Genomic DNA, 21,251 nt, shown 5'->3' with positions numbered 1-21,251 from the left:
TTTTGTTACTTAGTAAGTTATTCGTAATAGAATTGTATCGGAGAAAAAGAATTATTGTTTTCAAAGTATCGAAAATATGCCTTTAGTAAAAATTGAGTTTTATTGAGATAAAAACGAGATTATAGACATTATATTAGGCAGATATTTCTAGTACTAAATATTCAGTTTTTGTATCGACTTAGGTCAGTGCACTGGAACAAATTTACAAGGAGCAGAAGAATCAACCGAATGGCACGCCTTTGGTCTGGGTGCACGACTATCACCTAATGTTAGCAGCGAATTGGATTCGGCAACGAGCCGACGAGAAACGTCTCAGATGTAAATTAGGCTTCTTCCTCCACATCCCTTTCCCACCATGGGACATCTTCAGATTGTTCCCATGGGCTGATGAAATCCTTCAAGGAATGCTTGGTGAGCTTTCACTGATTCTTATATCGCTAAAAATTTTTAAGTTCCCGATTAAAATTTGTAAATTTAATCCAGAAGTGATATTTAACGTGAATTTAAAGTACTAAATTCTATTTCTTAAAAGCCGAATACAAATATATAAATTTCACGAATTTTAATTAGATTATACGTTATAATAAAGTATTTGCCAAAATCTTGAAAACTGACTGTTACGAATCAAAGAATGTAAATTTATTTGTATCTGTTTTAGGTTGCGACATGGTTGGTTTTCACATTCAAGACTATTGTCTGAACTTCGTCGACTGCTGCCAGAGAAGTCTTGGGTGCAGGGTTGATCGTAAGAATCTGTTAGTGGAGCACGGTGGAAGAACTGTTCGTGTGAGACCACTTCCCATTGGCATTCCATTCGATAGATTCGTCTCGTTAGCCGAGAGTGCTAACAAGGTCATGTTGACCAATCAGAAAATTGTATTGGGCGTTGATCGTCTTGATTATACCAAGGGTCTGGTCAACAGATTGAAGGCTTTTGAGCTGTTGCTAGAAAAACATCCAGAACATCGTGAACAGGTAACGATATTATTATAATTTATATTAACGCGATAATAAAATTCGCAAATCATACAAGATTCGCATTTCCTTTATATTTACATTTTAATATATGGTAATTTATGGAGGTACATATATGAGGTCAAAGTACTTACACATGAAATAAAATAAAACGGAAAGATTAATGTCTAAATGTTTCGTTTATTTAAGTAAAGCTACTTTGGATTATTGCAATGTTTCATAATAAATATTCAAGGTGTATTATTTATTCATTTTGTAATTATTGAAATATGTTTTAATTGAAGTAGAGTGTATTGCAAAATGTCAATAAAACTCAGCTAGATCTAGTTACCAAAGAGGTCACACGGTTAATCTGTTATGACCTATCCGTCTTTTAGAAAAATAGTGACGAAGAAACTTACATAAGAATTTATTGGTCACAAACAGTGTTCAATGATAGGATAAAATACTATAAATCAAATAATTCTAGATTTAGTTTAAAACATAGCTATTAAATTGTCTTATTCAATTAATCAGATACTAAAAGAAAATTGCATAAAAAAATATATGAGTTTCCTATCAAATTACTCGACGAAATGATATATCTGTTTAGGTTACTATGCTTCAAATTGCTGTACCATCGCGAACTGACGTACGTGAATATCAGGATTTGAAACTTGAGATGGATCAACTTATCGGTCGCATAAACGGTCGATTTACGACACCGAATTGGTCTCCTATCCGTTACATTTATGGTTGCGTGAGTCAGGACGAATTGGCAGCATTTTATAGGGATGCTGCGGTTGCTCTGGTTACACCACTTAGAGATGGTATGAATTTGGTCGCCAAGGAATTCGTCGCTTGTCAAATTAACACACCACCTGGTGTGTTGATCGTTTCTCCATTCGCTGGAGCTGGGGAGATGATGCACGAAGCCTTGATCTGTAATCCTTATGAATTAGACGAAGCTGCTGAAGTTATCCATAGGTACGATTAATATGTTTATACAAATTGAATTTGGAGTATCATTTAAATATTTACTATTGTAACTCTGAAGTTTTTGATTGCAAATCGTCTTTCTTTTAAGTATGTATATTCTAACAAATCTATTTAATATTTCTATAATAAATCTATTTTTGTATATTCCTGTTAACATTAAAGCTTTAATATTGTATTATTATGTTATTACACAAATCAACTAATTGTTACTTTTTTAAATTAATTAACCATTTAAGCAAAAATATTACTGCTTTCAATGACTTTAAGTATTTAATTCTTGTCCAAGAAACGTTCAAATAAAAAGAACAAAACAGTTTCAAACATATAAATATAGTTTGTGAGCTCGATTTTAAACTTCTTAATTAATTTTTGTATACATTCCAGAGCGCTTACCATGCCAGAAGACGAACGCACATTAAGAATGAATCACTTAAGACGCCGTGAAAGGATCAACGATGTCAATTATTGGATGAAGTCCTTCTTGCAAGTAATGGGATCGCTGGAGGAACATGATTCTGTAGGTGCAACCACGATGCAACCAGTGACCATGGATGATTTCGATGATTACTTGAGCAAGTAGGTATTGTTAGAGATCAACGACATGCATGACTGGGCCCGACCAGAGCATGTGCTTATACGAAAATCAATCAACCAATGTACGATTAAAATCCAGTTATTCTAAGGTGTTAAAATTATTAACACTATGTATGTAAATTTCCTATCGAATTAATTGTTGATTACATTGAGAATACTAAATGAATTAATCGCACTTTAATGTATGTGTGTGGGCAAACTATTACAAAACAAACTTACTGATGGCTACTCACAAAATTAAGTAGATTCGTAGTTACTTATTAAAACCTAATTTGTTGAGTCATGAGACAAGAATAAATAAGGGGGCAGAAAAACTAAAACCACAATTTAAAAAGATTGCTGCACTTTAATGACAAATATCGTAATTTAGCTCACTTTAAATACACAATATTCTACTAAAAATCTTCTACACAAAAACTGTATACATCAAAGTGTATAGGTAGAGTTTGCTTATCTCATGTACGAGTGCAGATTGCTGATGAGCATGCTAGTACAAACCACAAGTTTGGTATGTTAACAGAACGGTCCCAATGGAATGCATCTTTCGACAAAAACTGATTAAAAATCCGGTCGATTGAATTGTTTATTAAATTGAGCATGAGTTTGGGTACATCGCAGCGTAGGGAACGCTGACCACCAGGTGCTTTGATATTACCAATGATATATTACAAATACATATGCAACCTTCCAACTATTCAAAATCAAGAGCATTTGCAACAATTTTCCTAATTAACCGTATCCATCTGTATTAATGTTCTTGAAAAATCTATCCTATTGTAAAATTAATTAAGTTATCGTAATGTATTTAATGCATTGTGAACGAAGTATGAAAATGTTCTTGAATAAAATTCCAAGTCTGCGGATTACGTGTGTCTATGTTCGACACTGTTTGAAGAGGTTTATGCTCAGTCAGAGAATGCTTTTGGAACACGGCGGGCCCGCGCGTGCGAATGCGACCTGACTCATGATGAAAGCCGGGTAACGTTCCAGTGATAACACATGTCCCCTAGGTATATCGGCGATAATCATAAATTGGCCCTCTTGCTGGACTACGATGGTACTTTAGCTCCTATTGCGACTCATCCGGATCTTGCCATTTTACCTTTGGAAACGAAGAACGTTCTCCAAAGGCTATCGAACATGTCCGATGTATATATAGCAATTATATCAGGCAGAAACGTGAACAATGTGAAGTCGATGGTTGGTATAGAAGGTATTACGTACGCCGGAAATCACGGATTGGAAATTTTGCATCCGGACGGTAGCAAGTTTGTTCATCCGATGCCTGCTGAGTTGGAAGATAAGGTGGCAAATTTGATGCAAACGTTGCAAGACCAAGTGAGTATGATTTTCATTATTTTTTCCAAAGCGATAGTATTTTGAGATATTTGTTATTCGTCTTGCAATTAAAATTGTTGGAGCATTTTAATATTTTGTGATATTATAATATTGTTTTTAAGCGAGCAATGAATTATAATGAGAAATGTAAAAAGGAAGTTATATTAGAATGTAATAATTATAATTGAAGAGTTTACGACAATAAAGGGGTAATTCCAATACTTAGATTGTCTTTATTGAAAAAAGAAGAAAGAAGACGATTCTATATTCAAAAACGTAATTTATTATTACGAATGTCTTCTTGGCTGTGCATTTATAGCACGTTTCAAGATGTAATTTGATTTTGATTGACTTTGAGTTAATTTTTCTTGATTTATTCAAATTAGTCAAAGATAGAGCTGCCTTCTTAGTATTCTTGTAACAGCTCTTTCAATTAAGTATCTTTTTCAATAACATCTCTGTATTATAGTAACAAAAATAAAGTAGAAAAAATATTTCTAAGAGTTTTGAGTATTAGGTACTAGGGACGTATCGTGTAACATCTTCAACAATTGTAATTGCAACTAATTACAACTAATTACTTACGACTTTAAACGACTAATTTGGTGTATTGAATCTAGCTTTGCAAGGATGGAGCTTGGGTAGAAAACAAAGGAGCGTTACTGACGTTCCATTATCGTGAAACGCCAATGGAAGGACGTTCTCAGATGGTTGATCAGGCAAAGAAAATCATCGAGCAAGCAGGTTTCAAAGCCTGTTCAGCGCACTGTGCCATTGAAGCTAGACCACCAGTTGAATGGAATAAGGGTCGTGCTTCCATTTACATCCTGCGTACGGCATTTGGTTTAGATTGGAGCGAACGTATCAGGATTATTTATGCCGGTGATGATGTTACAGATGAAGATGCAATGAAGGTATGAACTCCCCAATAACCGAATCTACAGTAAAGGAAGAATGGAGATATACTATATCTAATACTTTAACACGTTCATCGTTAAGTTGAAGTCACATGGCCTTCCATTGTGACGGAAATTGTTTTTAAGCAATCGTCAACATTTGCTACGTCATTCGAAAACCGTTGCGCGTGACGCTGATGTGGTGGTGTCATTTTCACTTGAAAGTAACCACACCACGATAATGTAACGTCATCAACAATCAACGTGTTAATAAAAGATTTCAGATTACCACAAAAAGATAATACTAGATATCATAATTATACATAGTTATACAGCCAATATTAGATTTCCTGAAACATAAAAATTATATATAGTTATATAGTTAATATTAAATATCCTGAAACTTGTAAATTCTATACAGTTAATATAGTCAATATTACATTTCCTGAAACTTTTATCCATCTATTAAGTTCATTTTTTCTTTGATTTTGATCTATTGTCATATCTTATATAATCTATATAATTATGCATTCTCTGCAGGCGCTAAAAGGCATGGCAGCTACCTTCCGCGTAGCGTCGTCGCATATAATCCGTACGTCGGCAGAAAGACGTTTGCCGAGTACGGATTCCGTGTTGACCATGTTGAAGTGGGTAGAGAGACACTTGAGCAGACGCAAGCCTCGCAACAGCACCGAGATTCCTTCTAGATACCGACGTAGCAGCGCTGGAATTACCATGGAAATGTCGTATATGCCGACGAATACAGTGTTAGAATCCTAGGTGACGCCCTAATAATCTTCGTTATCACATCGACTGTATCCTCGACAAGAAATACATACTTTGTATGTCACAGGCTTAATATGATGTACTCGTAGAGTAAGATCAAATAAAAGCGAGAGGGAAGAATAAGAGCGAAGGAAAAAAGGGAATCTCTAGGTGGATAAAATAAAATAAAATAAAAAATTAAAATAAAAAAAAAATCATCGCGTAAGTTGTATCGGCTGCGAGAATATGGTGGAAAGCATCATTGTCATGTATCAAACAAGTCAAGCGTCACATGAATAATTTTTCCCTTGGATAAATTGTATTCGAGATCTTCTATTTAACATATTCGATTGTATCGAGTTAACTTAATAGAACTTATCGTACTTACGCATGTATACAAGCCAAAAAAATGGAAGAACTGATCTTTTTTGATGTGGAACCAACAAATCATTCTATATTGACTGTTTTCGATGTTTAATCGATGTATCTCTCCGGTGACCAGTTAAATGGCTTTACCCCGATAAAACATAACAAATCGCGTTATAAAAAAAGAATTTAAAAAAGATGAATGTTACGTGTGCAGTCGCTAAATCTTCGTTTCAAGAGTGAAGATGGCTTCTTCTTTTTTTATTTAATGTTCACCATAACAATTATTACACTGTGCGATATAATCAGCCTGAATGTAGATTCGATAAAGCGTGTTTTACCAAAAGTCGTATAATAGGTACTTAGCTATGCATAGTTTCTAAGTTCGCGTCGCTCAAAAAGTATCACAGGAAATATTCGATATATATTTTAATATTATCGTAATAACTTAACGAAAACTGATTTTATTAAATATTTGTATATTTGCTACCAATTTCCGAGACACGAAACAGATGATTGTAACAGAGAAATGGTTCCACGTATGTCAGCATATTAGGAGATAAGAGAGGATACAAAAAATTGTATTCGAATATGTAGCCTGCTCAAAATATCATAATTGACTAATATAACAGGTTTCAGTTTTCCATTTGTAGATTTTAAATCGATTTGTTGGATGTTGCTGTTTTTTAAATCAGGTCGATGCGGCCGATTTCGCTGTATGTATATTGGGCATGTATTTTGTATACCATTGAAATTATGCGAAACGCATTCATTTTGTTAAGATTATAAAGAATTCTCTTTGAAATAGAATCATGAAACATCTGCCTTTTTTTTCTATAAAAGCTATCTTTCTTTTCTTCTTTGATGCAAATATGTACTTTTTTAAAATGAGAATATCAATAACATTTACAAGCTGTTAAATTAAATGCAATCGATATAGGTAAGACGACTCGAGAACGAATGAATACAGGCGAGAATACGCTTTTAGTATGCATATCGCTTGTAAAAAAGGAATTCTTAAGTTTAACGGTTAATCGACTAATAATATGATTTTATCTTTCCTTCTTTTCTTTTATAAATCAAATGATAAAACAGTGCCAATTTAAGTCCACATACAAGAGAAAGGGTAATACACAATAAACAATAATAAACTACATAAAGTACGACAACTTAGCGATAAGGGGTTTACGAAATGTACATACTTTGTACGTACGCATACATGTTAGACGCATATTAACATACAACACAGCATGTATATACACATTATGTACCAACACATACAAACGTATACTGTTAAACAAATTATTGGGAGAAACGATACACTTAAAGATAAACGAATCAAAGTAAACATGGACAACTTTTACACGTTTTTAAGTAGAATAATAGAAAAATTCAGAATTTTTAATTCCATGCGTTTATCTGTTTTCTACGTGAAACTAAGGAAAGAAAATTGAACTTGACTGAACGGAATAAGAACGACATGAAAAAGGGATAAAAGAAAATCGAAAAATCGTTCTTTAATATTAGTGGAATGTTTTCAAAACTGATCGATCTTTTCTAGATGTTCATTAAAGGTGTTACAATAATGAGAAAGAAAACATTTAGCACTTAATTAATTCAATGCGTTTTGCATGAGACATCGATGGGTTCTGAAAGAATTTTTTTTATAAAGAGTATCATAAAAATTACTATGCATATAAAGTAATTATTATACAGTGGGTACTGACCTAACGAAAGTTTATGCAAAACATTGTTTTCGATAATAGGCCTTGTTTAAATCGAAGCCAGACACAAGAGAAGAAAAGTGCTGAAAGAATATGAAATGGAATTTTTGAAACAGAGATTCAATAGTGAATTTTTCTACAAAATATTAGCTCGTCTCCTTTTATCAGGAACTGATGTATATAACAAAGATCTACCTTACTTTTTTCATCCATGGATGAATAACAGATTCATTACCACAGATTTATAAGTAGCTAGACTTTGTTGAATGTATTACATTTTCCATCTACGAACTCCATCTATACAAAAGAGTGAACGTGAGTTTTTGTACGCGTCATAATTATATTTCATTCGAAGGGGAACAAATCGCTGCTTCACACTAACGGTGATACAACTCAAGAAGTTTCAGATTTTCTTTTATCGAATAAAAGGTCTGCGTTACGTTCCTAGCTTTATAATAAAAAATGGTAGATTTGTAATTCTATAATTCAGTTTTGTGTCAGAGGACAAAATCGTTATTTATGTATGTTGCTATCAACCTAACCCTTAGTTTTACAACACTGGCCTATTTTCAGTTGTTTCATGACGCTACAAGTGGAAGGTTGTACCGCTTTCGTGAATACCGACGTATCTTGCGTTAAGTCAGCTTTACAATGTCATTGAAATGATTTGAAAATATGCTTTAAAATGTATAATTTTAGAGTTGTGTCACTATCGATGCCAAGCAGCGAAATGATCATGGTATTAGGACGTTTTCAAGAGATTGTAGATGTAGTTCTAAATTTCTGTACCTTCACGTGTTTACATTCATATATCGTCATTGGATTTCCTTCGAATTTCATGGTCGAAACGATAGGTAGTCTGGGTGGAAGAGATATGGTGAGATCGTAAAATTCATCATGCCTGAAAGTATACGAATTTTTAACATCAATGTAGAAATCTGAGAAGATCTAAGGGATTTAAGAATAGATAAGTTGCAAGTTGTAACTAGTTCTTTCTGTGTAAGTAGTTGTAGCTTAATTTTTATCAATACAATAATTATTATAAAATAGAAACCAACAAGAGTTAATAAACGAATCATGTAGGTCTAATGAACGATTGTAAGCAGAGCTTTTAAATACAAATATATAAATAATGTTTGCAATCTGAAATTTAAGATGGCTCCATCTTAGAATGAGCGTCCAGAAAATATGGCTATGGCGCGTCCCTATTTAAGCATTACTTTATGACTTCACAATATCCCTTCCACCAACAGTATATTTAAATCTCACGTGTGTTCAACTTCACACGCATATATTGTACTGTTAATATATTCCCTTTATCGCATAGAGTTCAGAAAATGCTATATAAACGTACACGAAGATTCGCTTCAAAAAAAAAAGAAACAAAATTGTATGAAGCGACTATTTATTACGTATATACATATGTATATTTTTATATGTAGAAGAATTCGTGAAATTCGATAGATGAGATTATTGACAGAGGAAATACCCCAGAAACACGTAAAAAAGAAACAAATGGCAAAAGAAACAGAAACGAAAGGTTTTCCAAGCTGACAAACAAAATAGCAATGATACTACGTGAAAATGATTCTAATTACTTGATGACCTGTTTATATCCCGGACGTCTATCTCAACGACTATACTCATGCCATATAGAAATATAGACATATACGTATACATACATACATGTATATGTGTAAATAATGTGAAAACAGGTCGAAGTGATTAGAGATGTTTACGAGTCTTTTGGTTCTTCTGTTTCTCGTCGATGCCAAAAAAAGATTTACGTATGTATATATATATACATGTATATATATATATATATATATATCTTGAAATTTGTCATTGCAGATTAAACTTCGGTACGTACGTTAAGTCGCTGTACGAGTTCGCTGCTATTTCCAACGATTATTTCGATTATTCCTAATTACACTCTCCCTCTTCTTTCATACGGTTTTTCCTATCTCGTGTTCTTTTTTTACTTCTTCTTCCTTACGTCAATCCAACGTGCCATCGTCTCCTAGTAAATAACATTAAGACTATACAAAACGAATTTGAGTTACGTAAAATGTAGTGGCTTGATTCGTGTAAAAGAAGCTTAGCTGTCTCCTCCAATCCATTGTATACCTTAATCTCGTAGCAGCTCAGTATTTATTAGTCAATTATCAGTGTCACTAGTCAATAGGGGGCGAAAGAAGGAAAAGGAAAAATAGAAGAAAGAAAGACAAGAAGAAGGGGAACGAAGAGAATCACGCAGGTATATTGTGGAATTTTGTTGAGTCGAACGAATTGAGTTGAACGAAGAAAGCGATATTCGGATGTCATATCTCTTTGAAAGTATGTAAAATGTATGTGTATATATAATATATGTATAGAGAACACATGCATATGTATATGTATGTACACATAGAGAGTCCTATAATGTGCCCTTATAAACGATATCCCACCAGAACGAGAGAGAAAAAATTGAAAAAAATAAAGAGAAAAATGTTGATCTACGTTTTTTATGAGTACTTAGTTTTTACCTCGATATACATTATATAAAGTAAAATAAGAATGAAATGAAAAGGTATGTGTATATATATATGTGTGTGTTATGTACATGTATATGTGCTGTATACATATTCAACATTCACATTCGCAATGGCGCAAGATTTTTCAATCACGTTAAATGTAGGCTGCTCCTATGATTGTAAAAGAGAATTAAAACAGGGAAAGAAAAAAGAACGAAACGATATGGAACAGAAGTAAAATTGCAGAAAATAAACATTGTTTATAAACTGTGCACAACTATATTCTCTTTTTTCTTTCTTCCTTCCATTTGATTTCCACGCTTCCGTCTCTCCCGTCCTTTCTTTTGTCGATCGTGGTAATTGTAAAAAAAAAAAGAAAAAAAGAAAAATCGTAACGAGAAATTGACTGTGCCGTAACTTATTTTTTAACGAACTTACAAATATAATAATCGACGTTACCGGTATCGTTTAATAATAAATTCAACGATGGTTCTTGAGTCGTATTCCCCTTTTTTCAATTTCAAAACAAATTTAATGTACGGAAATTTGTTATCGATGGTTTCTCTATAAAATTGGAAAGTTTATTTGAAAGAGGAAAGGAATAAGAATGGGTAGAAAAATTGTTGACGAACTGCACAAGGATTATTAAATGTATTACGCGCTTATTCTATACGTAACTCGGACTCCCATTGCAATTCTATGAATTGCAACACGCATTCCACGATATCTCGTGCCACTTTGTGTCGGTATTTTGCTGTTTATAACCTTTGATTTCCGGTCTTATCGAGCTGCAATTAAAACTGTTTTGAAGAACATGACAAATGCGAATAGATCGAAGGGGTTACGGATAACGATAATTAAATCGGCCGTTACTGGAGGCTAGATGCACTTGGAAATCTGGTGAAATTCGTGTCGATACCAAAAATAGACAAAATATACTTTGAGCTTTAGAACTTTCCTTTGATACAAGCTTCTTAAAATCAGTGATTTTTTCAATTGATTTCAAGTTACAATTATAACGTTTCTATCATAATATTTTGTACTCTGTGATCCAAATGGTTTAAATAAAAAATCGGATGTCGTATCAGTACGATAATGTTGATTGCTTAATTTATTGATATGATCTATAGATTTTTCATTGGACCAATTAACTGAGGATACTATTGCTGAATAATAAATTTTACCGAGGTTTGATGAAACGTTTGAGGCAATTATTGTCATAAGGTATTAGAAGATAAGATATTACGATTATATTTATTACATATCGTATATAGTCACGAGAAATGCAAACAATTTAATTCGACGATTATTATACATTCATGTATTCATATTTATCATAAATAATTTTAAAAGATTTGATAAACCATACCGATACGATATCGGAATTGGACGAAATTGTGAATTATTTAAGGACCAGTCCAAATGAAAAAACTACCAAGACCACTAGAAGAGAATTAATGACACGAGCATAATTTCAAAGACTACCAGATAGTATATAGTATAATGAAAAACACAAAATATTATATAACGAACTTATCGTTCAATCATCTTTTCGAAAGGATGGTAGACGTATATGGATTAAATGAAAATAAAACAAGAAATATCAAACATAAAACATACAAAATATAAATAGACAAATAGTACGCATAATAAACGCGTGCATCCGATACTATTCATCAAATATATAACATAATAGTTATACACATAACTTGCAAATAAAATCACAGAAAGCATCAAATACCTCATAGTGTCCAATCCAGTCATGCTCGAATGAAAAACGTACTTACTTACAAGCTTCTCGAAGCAACGGCGTACAATGGCACGCTTTGAAACGTGGGTCACGCCAATCTTGCTCGAAATATCCAAATATTTTCATTAGAGGTGAACGATGCCGGCAGGAAGAGGGTGGGCCGTGCGATTTTCACGGTCGTTGAAGAATCGTTTTCAGGGTTCTTTTTCACGAACAAACGGAAACATATAGGGGGAGAGAGAGAGAGAGAGAGAGAGATGACGACAGTATTTATTAGCCACTAGTAGCCGATGTGCATGCCTTGGAGGAGCCGGTCAATGCGGCACTGCCGTATAAAAAGCCGGATTACACGGTGTCCATTTCAGGGTGTACAAGAAGCTGGTGTTTGCGGTAAGTCTTCCACGTAGAAGAGCCTGGCCCTCGGCCGTGTACAACTCGGTCGAAGCATTATCTTCGCTGTTTTGCCGATTCAATTGTGTGTGCGAAGAAAGGCGGCGTTTAACAAGAGTTTAATAAAAGGCAAACAGCGGGGTCGTCGGTTTTCCTCGTCCTTGTTCTTCAACGTTTATCCTCTCTCTCTCTCTCCTTTTTTTCTCCCATCTTACTCTGTTCCCTCTCGTCGATTCACTTGAATCGCTTTTCCTTCATCGTTTCTCTGTTTCTCATATCATCTTCGTTGGATTCGCTCGGTTTTTCTTCCTTCTTTCACGGTTCCTCTTGCTCGAAGGGATTATGTAGCCGGGCAAAACACGAAGCTTCAAAGATCGAGAGAGAGAGAGAAAGGGAGAGGAAGCAGTAGGAAAAGAAAGATTCGGAAAAAAGAATCGCAGCTGTCACGCACGGGTGGTTCTATCGAAAACTGATTCGTTCTTTGCTCGTTCGTCTATCTTGCTCTTGGAAATCCGCGCGGATAGACGCATTTTCGTTTGGAGCGCGCGCGCACGCAGCTGAACCTCCCGTTCGTTCGAAGCGTGCCCCCGGTCACGAAAGAGAAGAAAGGGCCTTTATAATTTGGATTTATGCGTGTAATGTGGTACACTATGTGAACCTAAGAGGCAGAACGTCGAAGTATTTAACGATAGAGGTATAAGTACAAAATAATTTCCGTATGCAAATATCCTATATTCTACGATACAGTTCACGATCTCTGACAAAGCGAGGATATTAAACAGAATAATCTCTCAATAATAATCTCTCTGGATTATTTCATTCTTATTTGTATTCTATATTCTACGAGATAGATACACGTTTGGCAAGATAAGATAATCGCAATAGTTTCGATGTAACTACATTTGAATTAGAGATCACGTAATTCTAAAATATTTAATGTAATACGTATTCCAGTTTGTTCTACGATAAACCTATCGATAATTATTATTACATAAAATTTAGAAACTACGAATTGAAGCGAAATACGATTACTCTCTACCTTCTTCTATACTCTGTATCAATCTATACGATGAATTATATTTATCATGTACGACTTAGAAAATGTAGAACTTGACGCGAAATATCCGAAAAGGAATTTAATTTAACGTTATTACGTCGGTCGTGTAAACATCTGTCTCGCGGCAAAACAGCAAAGGGTAGGCAAAGTAAGTCAGTAACTCAGTAGAAATCCGCCGGGGGCTAACCGGATCGATCAACTCTGATGTAATTATCCAAACGTTGAATTTTTTATCGTGGTGAAACAATAACGTATTTTCAGGCCAAACAACATCGCGGTACCGAGACGCGGAAAGCGGCGGAACAGCTCCGCCGCGTTTCCCTCGTCTGTTTCTCTTTTCTTTCTCCCTTTCTCTCTCTCTTTCTCTTTCTCTTTATCTCTGTTTACGTAACGTGTAATAGAATAATCTGCGTTACGAGAGTGCCACCGCGGGGCAAACGACGTTCACATCTTTGTTTTTCGCTCAGAGATTCGCGCGCTTCCGAGGACATTTCAACCCGATAACGCGTTATCCGGCCTGATTTTTCCGTACGGAATAATAACAATCACAACCGGGAAAATCCTTCCTTTTTTTCCCCTCTCTCTCTCTCTTCTCTTTTCCTCCGATATTCTCGCGAAACCGTGAATATGGATTACTCTCCTCTGATCGATAAAAGGAAAATGTGTTTCCTCTTGGGCGATGATACTCTTTTTCGGGCGGAAAGAAAAGAATTGGTTTTGTACTGGTTTCAAGTTTCTTCCGTTTTGTAAATAAATCGTAACACGATTTGGAAAATTGTTAATGAAAGTAAAATGCTTCTTAATGAAATGATATGAAGAGAAACGTTTGAAGCTGATATTTGTATAAATGAATTCGTATAACGCAAAATGTGCATATATCTCACAATGTTCATAGGTTTTATCGCATACTGTAATTTTGATTTGTAATTTTCTTATAGAATGACTTTTGCTGAGCTACAGTGACTGCTGTATGATTTTCAGTATACTTTAGTATTCTATATATTTATTATATTACATATTATATTCTGCGGAGAATTATCCATTATATATGTATTATATTCTATTATGCATATAGAGGGTGTCCCATTTGAAATTTCGCACGCTATTATTTCCCAAACTACAGCTCGCTTAAAATATGTTGCAAATAAAACTTACCCTGTTTCGGGAAGGTCATCTTACGTTGATCGCAAATCTTCTCCAGGTGGACGTACTTTTAAGATTTCAAGATAATCTTTGTGATTTTTATACGGAACTAATATATTTTTATTTAAATAGACGTGTAGCCCGTTCTATGGCGAATTCGCCGAATTTCGGTATATTGGTGTTCTAAGGTCATTTAAGATTATTTATTGCAGTCCAAAACTTACCTCCGTCCAAAAAAATTGTTTTTTATCGCGCGTATTCAGAAGGATGTTCTTGGACGTCAATGCAATTATTTACTCTATCCCTAAATAACATTTCGGAAGTGACAGAACTAATTCTCCCAAATTCATCACATTCTCTCAAAGCCACAAGCATATCGACAATTTCGCTAGGTGTATAGCGAGCCATCGTAAATTAAATCGTTATTGAAAAGCAGCGCACTTAATACTATTTGCAATAACACTGATTCCCTCGAAGCAACTGTGACACAAAATGGGGATATCTAGCAGGAGATTATCCTCCGTCTATAATTAAACATAACGATATATCACATCATTAGTGTGATATCGATTCATATTAACATCCGAATCTACGCAATACGTATTCTGGGAAATTAAATCTTGATGACATTCAGCGAAGGTAATTTGAACGATAATAAATAACCTACAATGACCTTAAATGATCTTGGGAACGAAACGAGTTACATGCTTACTTAAATAAAACATACAACTCCGTATAAAAAAGCAAAGGTCACCTTGAAATCCCGAAACCACAAGATTCGTGATAAATAATTGCGTGAGAAACTTCAGATGGGACGCTCTGTGTATATTATGCTTTAGAGAAAATACTGCACAAGTATGGTATATATATATGTCTAAAGGAAGGTAATATTTTTAATATACAGGGTGTCCCCCCACTAGTGTCCCAGCTAAAGGTGGACTCTTAAGTATCTCCTTTGTTTTTAATGAAAAATGTTTATAGCACGAATTAAACGATGACGAGTGAAACGGAGAAAGAGCTCTCCATTTACTCGTGTTCCTCTCAATTTTTTCAAGCTCGTGGACATTCTTTTCTGTTGGAATATGCCCGTTATACGACGAAAGAATAGAACGTAGTAAGCGGTTAAATACCATTGAAACCAAATGAAAACCATTGAAAAATCATAAATGTATAAATAATTTAAGAATTTAAAAAATTACAGGTACGTGAATGATTCTATATAATAGTTTTATCTAAATTACATTATTCATTTTCTTTATACAAAGATCGATTTTCATAAGGACGAACGTGATTAAGTACGAAATACTTTTATTGGCTGGAATAGACACTGCGAGAATGGTAAACCGGCGTAAAGTTTTCGGGAGGGTCTTTAGGGCTGCAAAGAATAAGGTAATCCAGCACTACATGGAAACCACATTGCGCTTTGGAAAGCACAAGTCGTAGAATCAACAAATCCTCCGGGATTAGATAACATCCCTTGGGATTGCTGGCCCTTCGTTTATCCTCCACCGAATTCTGAAGGGCCCGTCTTGTTGTCCCATCGGGTTATTGGTATCACTTAACGAAATCCGCGCCGAAATAGCTTTAAAAGCCCTGCCACCGAAGTTATAAAATTCGATTCGGTTTCTCAAACCGTATCGTCGTATATCCAAGAAAAAAGCTAATTTTGTAAGAAAATAGATTTCAAAATCTTGTAAAATATTGTTTATGAATCATTGAATTTATAAATTACATTCTATCTTGACCTCGATTTTTTATTATTTTTACCGATTAATTTCAAATCAAATTCCAGGAATTTTCCTTATTCGTATACATTTATGTAAGAAAGTGGGACAAAGTTTATATAATTCTAATTCTCTTATATATCTGTTTCTACGTTTGATACTGTGGCTATAAGGAGACCTTAGAACGTCAACGCGCGATTGGAAATTCTGACATTTAAAATATTAAATGTCCTCTGCATCGGAACATTCTTGAAACATTACCTTTCGAATAACGTAACGTAATCAATAGAATATAACAAATATAATAAACAGGAGATATTCTTCCCCACAAAGGAAACGCGGTTATAATTATAAAACACGATGAAAATAGTAAATAATCCTGAGATTGCACAACTAGTTTTCTCCACTTCTAAGTTATCTCCATATCGAATGACTTCAGAAATATTTCCGATTGAAAACAATTTCAATAGACTTTGGAGAAACGTTAACATATTCTATCACATGCTATTCTCCTTTAAAACCACTTATCCTTTTTGCAATATCAATCAAGCATGGTTATCGAGCAGCCCCATGTACGAACGGAAGCATCGACCGAGCGGCTCGATTTCGCTCGATTCCCAGGTAACAACGAAACGCCTTGTATATTCGACAAAATCGAAGTTGATTTTTCCGCCGCTATAAGGCCATCACAGCAACGCTTTTTTCATCCATTTTCTTCCCTCACCCCCGTCTATTTTCAACTCCCCTCCCAGCCTCGATCAGCGTTCGTTATGCTTTCTTTTATTCCCGACGCGTGCATACACTGCTTCGCGTTTATTATTTTTTTTTAGCGTATTTTTTTTTTTATTTTTTTGGCCATCTCGTTCGACCGAGCTACTAAAAAGGAATAGGTGAAAACTGTTAATTGGTTCCGCGGTGAAAATACGACGGCGGTGGCCGCCGGCCGGCACAGCTACAATTTAAGCAGCCCCAACGTACTGTATGTGTGCGGCTGTGTGAGTACGTGTGTGTACGCGATCGTGTGCAACGCGTATCGAGTGCACGCGTGCTCGCCACGAGCGTCAAGGCGTGTATCGTGCCAGCATGTCCGTCCAATTATGGAAAATTAATTGGCGATCAGTGACTCGGGGCGATGGAAACATAGTTCAGCGTCGAATAAACTTCCTTTGTATTCCGATCAGCCTTTGACAGTAGTGTAATAATTAAAGTAATTAACGTACGAGCCAATAAATTCGCGATCGTGCCGCGTCGCAGCGTGCACACGCGCGAGCCATCGCGAACATCATAAACAAATTACGGCCGTGCGAACGCGCAGCTGTTCACAAGACGTAGCTTCTTTTCACTTGCTGACGAAGAGGGAGGGTAAGACTCGATGCAAGTTGGAGTTAAACGATGGGGTTAAAAGTGGAAACCTCTCGGGAAGTGGGGAAGAAAGAAACCCTTGGAAATGGGTATTAGAGTTCTTGAGTTTGTTTTTCTTTTTTTCAGACTCATTTAACAATTCACGAAATATTTCTCTGATTTTCATACGCACATGATCGTCAACAGTAAGATATTATCAAAGGGTAGAAAAGATTCTTTTTTATTAAGAGGAGAGGATACACAGAAATTCAAATTGACTTTCACCAAATTCTTATTTTATGTAATGCAAAAATGATTATTGAAACGATTATTTATAATAAAATTATTTATAATCGAATTGATTTAATTTCCACAGACAATCTTCTTGTACGGTTACTTAAAGGTATTCATTTGTATTAAAGTATTAAATAATTATGTTCAGCAAGATATGAATTTCCATGAACATCCACGGTGCAGTTTCGATAAATGGAAAGAAAATTTTCCACTGTACGCTTCAAGCTCGCTGATTGTTCCAGCTTTATAAGCGTTTCTTTCAGTCAAAGCGGCTATCTTCATCCACCGGGCGCAAATATTTACATCCTGTAACCAACTATACAAGCTAATCCGCGGAGATCTCTACGCCAATGTCACAGACTTTCCCGGTTAGATTATGATTCTTTCCGCTGCATTTGCGGCGTCTTTGACTACGGAGAACCGTTAGAATCGCGCGAGTATACGATTTTCCTGGCTAAGAACAATATTTGCGCTATACGTTAAGAGAAGCACGAGGTTTCTCTGGGTGTGCAGGCCGTCAACAGATATCCTGGAAGAAAACGTTGCGCGATTATGGCATCTGAAAAATATTTGCGCTGGCCCGCTAATGCTCTCACACTTTACGGATTTCTTTGACCGGTTCTGCGATCGATGTGCTTTATTGCGGCGTCGTTGTTTCCAAAATTTCTTTAATCTTTCTCTTTTTCACGGGACGTCTTATCGGTTGTGGTTTACCTCGCTGGAAGATAAATAGTCGGTATGAAAAGAAAAGAAAAGAAAGAAACGTATGGAATACTTCTCGATGGCTTGAAAACGTTGAGACTTTGACAAACAGGTTTACGACACTGACCATTAACTACATCGAATTTATCGCTCGCGAAATATGAACCGGACAACGATCTCGGTTTGGCAATGTGATGGTTGGTTCTCGTTATTTGTGACGTAATGTTCGTATATTATTATATGGATATGTATTTAGACGCGGATGAATGATCGGTTGAATCAGTCGAAATAGATTTTAAAATTGTAAGAAAAGCATATTGTTTCTATTTCAAATTCTCGATATGAGAAACTGAATTTTATATTACAGTGGAATGACAGTTTTCAAATAACGTGTTTGGAAGTCACGTATTCCAACTCTTAGAAATATAACTCTAGTCTTATAATCGATTGAGCTGTAACTTTATTCTCTATCGCGATATGTTTTCATGACTCGTAGGAATATAACGAGCTTTTTATAACAATACGTGCAGAATATTACTTTATCAGAACTAACGATGGACTTCCAAAGCTTGATTTTACCTTGATTGTACGTGCACATTCAAATCTCCAGCAACAGCTCTAAAATCGATCTAATTACCGTTATGCTATAGATTAACAATTATTTTTTGTACAAAATCTATTTCCGAAGTTTTTCCAAATTTCATAATCTCTAATTTTATTCCACAAATACGTAACATGCTTCATACAAAGATACGATTATTAGAATTAATTTAGAATCGCTCTGTATCTCCTATTTTAAATTATTCCACCCTAAATTATCCTCGTATCCTTGCAAACACAGCTGTTGCCGAAAATATACGAAGCAATTTATTCGTTCCTGGAAATTCACCCCTTCCGTCAAATTCTGCAAAGGAATCAGACTTGACAAAATATGAAATAACCACTTTCACGGCTGATCAATACCAAGAAAAAAAAAGGAACGTTCCTCTCCAACATTCTTTATATTCGTGACGTCTCTAGTATTTCATTTTACTACTCGATTCAAAAATTCCATACGAAGGATTATCGCAGGACTCATCGGTTTTCACTTCGATCCTTAAGCCTACCAGTCAGATCACCAGGTCCAACAAAGTTCTCGTACCAGACTTTAAGCATAGCACATTCTACGAAGCAGTAGTAAGGAAGATAGAGAGAAAAAGCTTCCTCTCTATACAGGGTGTCTCGGCAGTCATCGTACAATAGATAAGGAATCGGTTCTACGTGAAAAAATAAATGAAAAATACGGAATGAAATTTTTTCATTCGACGCGGTTCTTCGTTATTTTTAGTATATGTGAACTTGACTAATTATCGGCTCGGTATGAATAATCAACGAGTAAAAGGTTATTCTAAATACATGTAAAAATCAGTGAAAAATTAAGATAAACTTTATCCGCTTAAGGTATTTCAATTATGTCTGAGATATTGTATTTAGGAAGAAATTTCTTGGCTGCCTGTACTTTCTATGCGCGTACGCTGTCGAATAATTTTGCAATAGCTATAACGGTAATTTCACGTTATAATATACGGCATTTTGAATGCTGCAATTACCGATATTACACGTTTCACGTTACTTTTACAACGTTACTCGAAAACGTTCAGGTGGGTGGTCAATTTTTCTCTAAAAAGAGATTCTTCTAGAAATTTCACGCGTGATAGTTTTTAACAACTTTGTAAGAACGATTTCTCTGTAATTAATCAAAGAGTAAGTTTTACAACAGCTTGCTGTTAAATACATATAATAACCCGGGTAAAACGGGTTGCGTTTTAAAATTTTCAGCTTTCAGATTTCGGCTCTGTAACAATTGGATCGTGTATAATATAATAAATAGGTGATATACTAAATAACGCATCGTCGATATTTCAAAGAAATCGTAAGAAAGTCGATTTACGAGAAAGTAATGTTTAAACGGGTTCTGGATAAATCTTAATTTTTTTTATCAAAAAAAGTCTATTAAAAAAAGATTTATTCCATATTTCCAACGTGACCTCTTCACTTAGAATGGCCTTCCTTGCCAATCGTAGATTTGACGACGATTGTCAGGACACCCCGTATACGAGCAGCGAGCGTAGATGAGAATAACAAAGTGGACGTGGACGAACAGTTTGGTACCAGCGGATAATTCGCAGGCTCAATTTCCGTTGGCTTTTGCTTGCCAGGTTTTTCTCTCTGCTCGATTATTTCCCCACCTAAAGAGGCAAGAAGGCGTCCAGTCAAGTGTAAGCTGAAGTAACGAGTACACGCGAAACGTTTATTTCAGGAGCCGGTCAGCTACAACAACTCGGCACCCCCCCAGGTTGGGATCACGAAATCTCAACAGTGGGAATAAAGAGAGAACATCCACTTAGCACGCCGCTTAGACGTGAAAACATCTGTATTGTCACTGTATTAACATGGAAATTGTAATCTCTCGCGTGGAAGCGTCTCCCGTGGAGAAAACTTTTTAAAACCGAAGAAATTCTTCGTTCTTTTCTTCCCCCCTGGCTTCTATCTTCCCCAAATGGTGGAATCACTGTAAATAAGAAACGAAGCCCATAGCCGTCGAAATTGGAGATTCAAGGACATAATGGCATAGCGCAGGCTTCGCTCGAGATATACCACCGCTCAAAAGTTTAGAAATCAAACTTTTACGGTTTATGAAACAAGACAGCAGAAGAGATAA

General features: G+C 35.3%; 1 protein-coding gene and 1 long non-coding RNA gene across 4 annotated transcripts in view; one reads left to right on the top strand and one right to left on the bottom strand.

The window, feature by feature from the left end:
* LOC117234349 (alpha,alpha-trehalose-phosphate synthase [UDP-forming]) overlaps window positions 1-9,118 on the top strand; it is a 39,777-nt gene extending 30,659 nt beyond the window's left edge. For 2 of the 3 annotated variants that reach the window (XM_033495459.1, XM_033495457.1), the window contains exons 5-11: window positions 183-411; window positions 659-975; window positions 1,568-1,941; window positions 2,338-2,529; window positions 3,549-3,885; window positions 4,506-4,799; window positions 5,322-9,118. In XM_033495459.1, the coding sequence (XP_033351350.1) occupies window positions 183-411; window positions 659-975; window positions 1,568-1,941; window positions 2,338-2,529; window positions 3,549-3,885; window positions 4,506-4,799; window positions 5,322-5,561 (1,983 nt within the window). In that variant the 3' untranslated portion in view covers window positions 5,562-9,118. The remainder of the gene's footprint in view (window positions 1-182; window positions 412-658; window positions 976-1,567; window positions 1,942-2,337; window positions 2,530-3,548; window positions 3,886-4,505; window positions 4,800-5,321) is intronic. The other variant, XM_033495458.1, reaches the window with a different exon arrangement.
* Window positions 9,119-9,612: 494 nt separating this feature from the next.
* Window positions 9,613-13,048, bottom strand: LOC117234359. The gene is made up of 2 exons (XR_004493511.1): window positions 11,937-13,048; window positions 9,613-10,937 (listed from the first exon to the last, which is right to left on the bottom strand). It is a non-coding gene; the product is annotated as an uncharacterized LOC117234359 (long non-coding RNA).
* Window positions 13,049-21,251: the final 8,203 nt, after the last annotated feature.

The sequence above is a fragment of the Bombus vosnesenskii genome, unplaced genomic scaffold, assembly GCF_011952255.1.
Source record: "Bombus vosnesenskii isolate JDL3184/JDL3185 unplaced genomic scaffold, Bvos_JDL3184-5_v1.1 scf7180000013304, whole genome shotgun sequence".
NCBI lineage: Eukaryota > Metazoa > Arthropoda > Insecta > Hymenoptera > Apidae > Bombus > Bombus vosnesenskii.
Note: the sequence above shows the minus strand (reverse complement) of the source record. Positions and strands in the feature narration are given on the sequence as shown.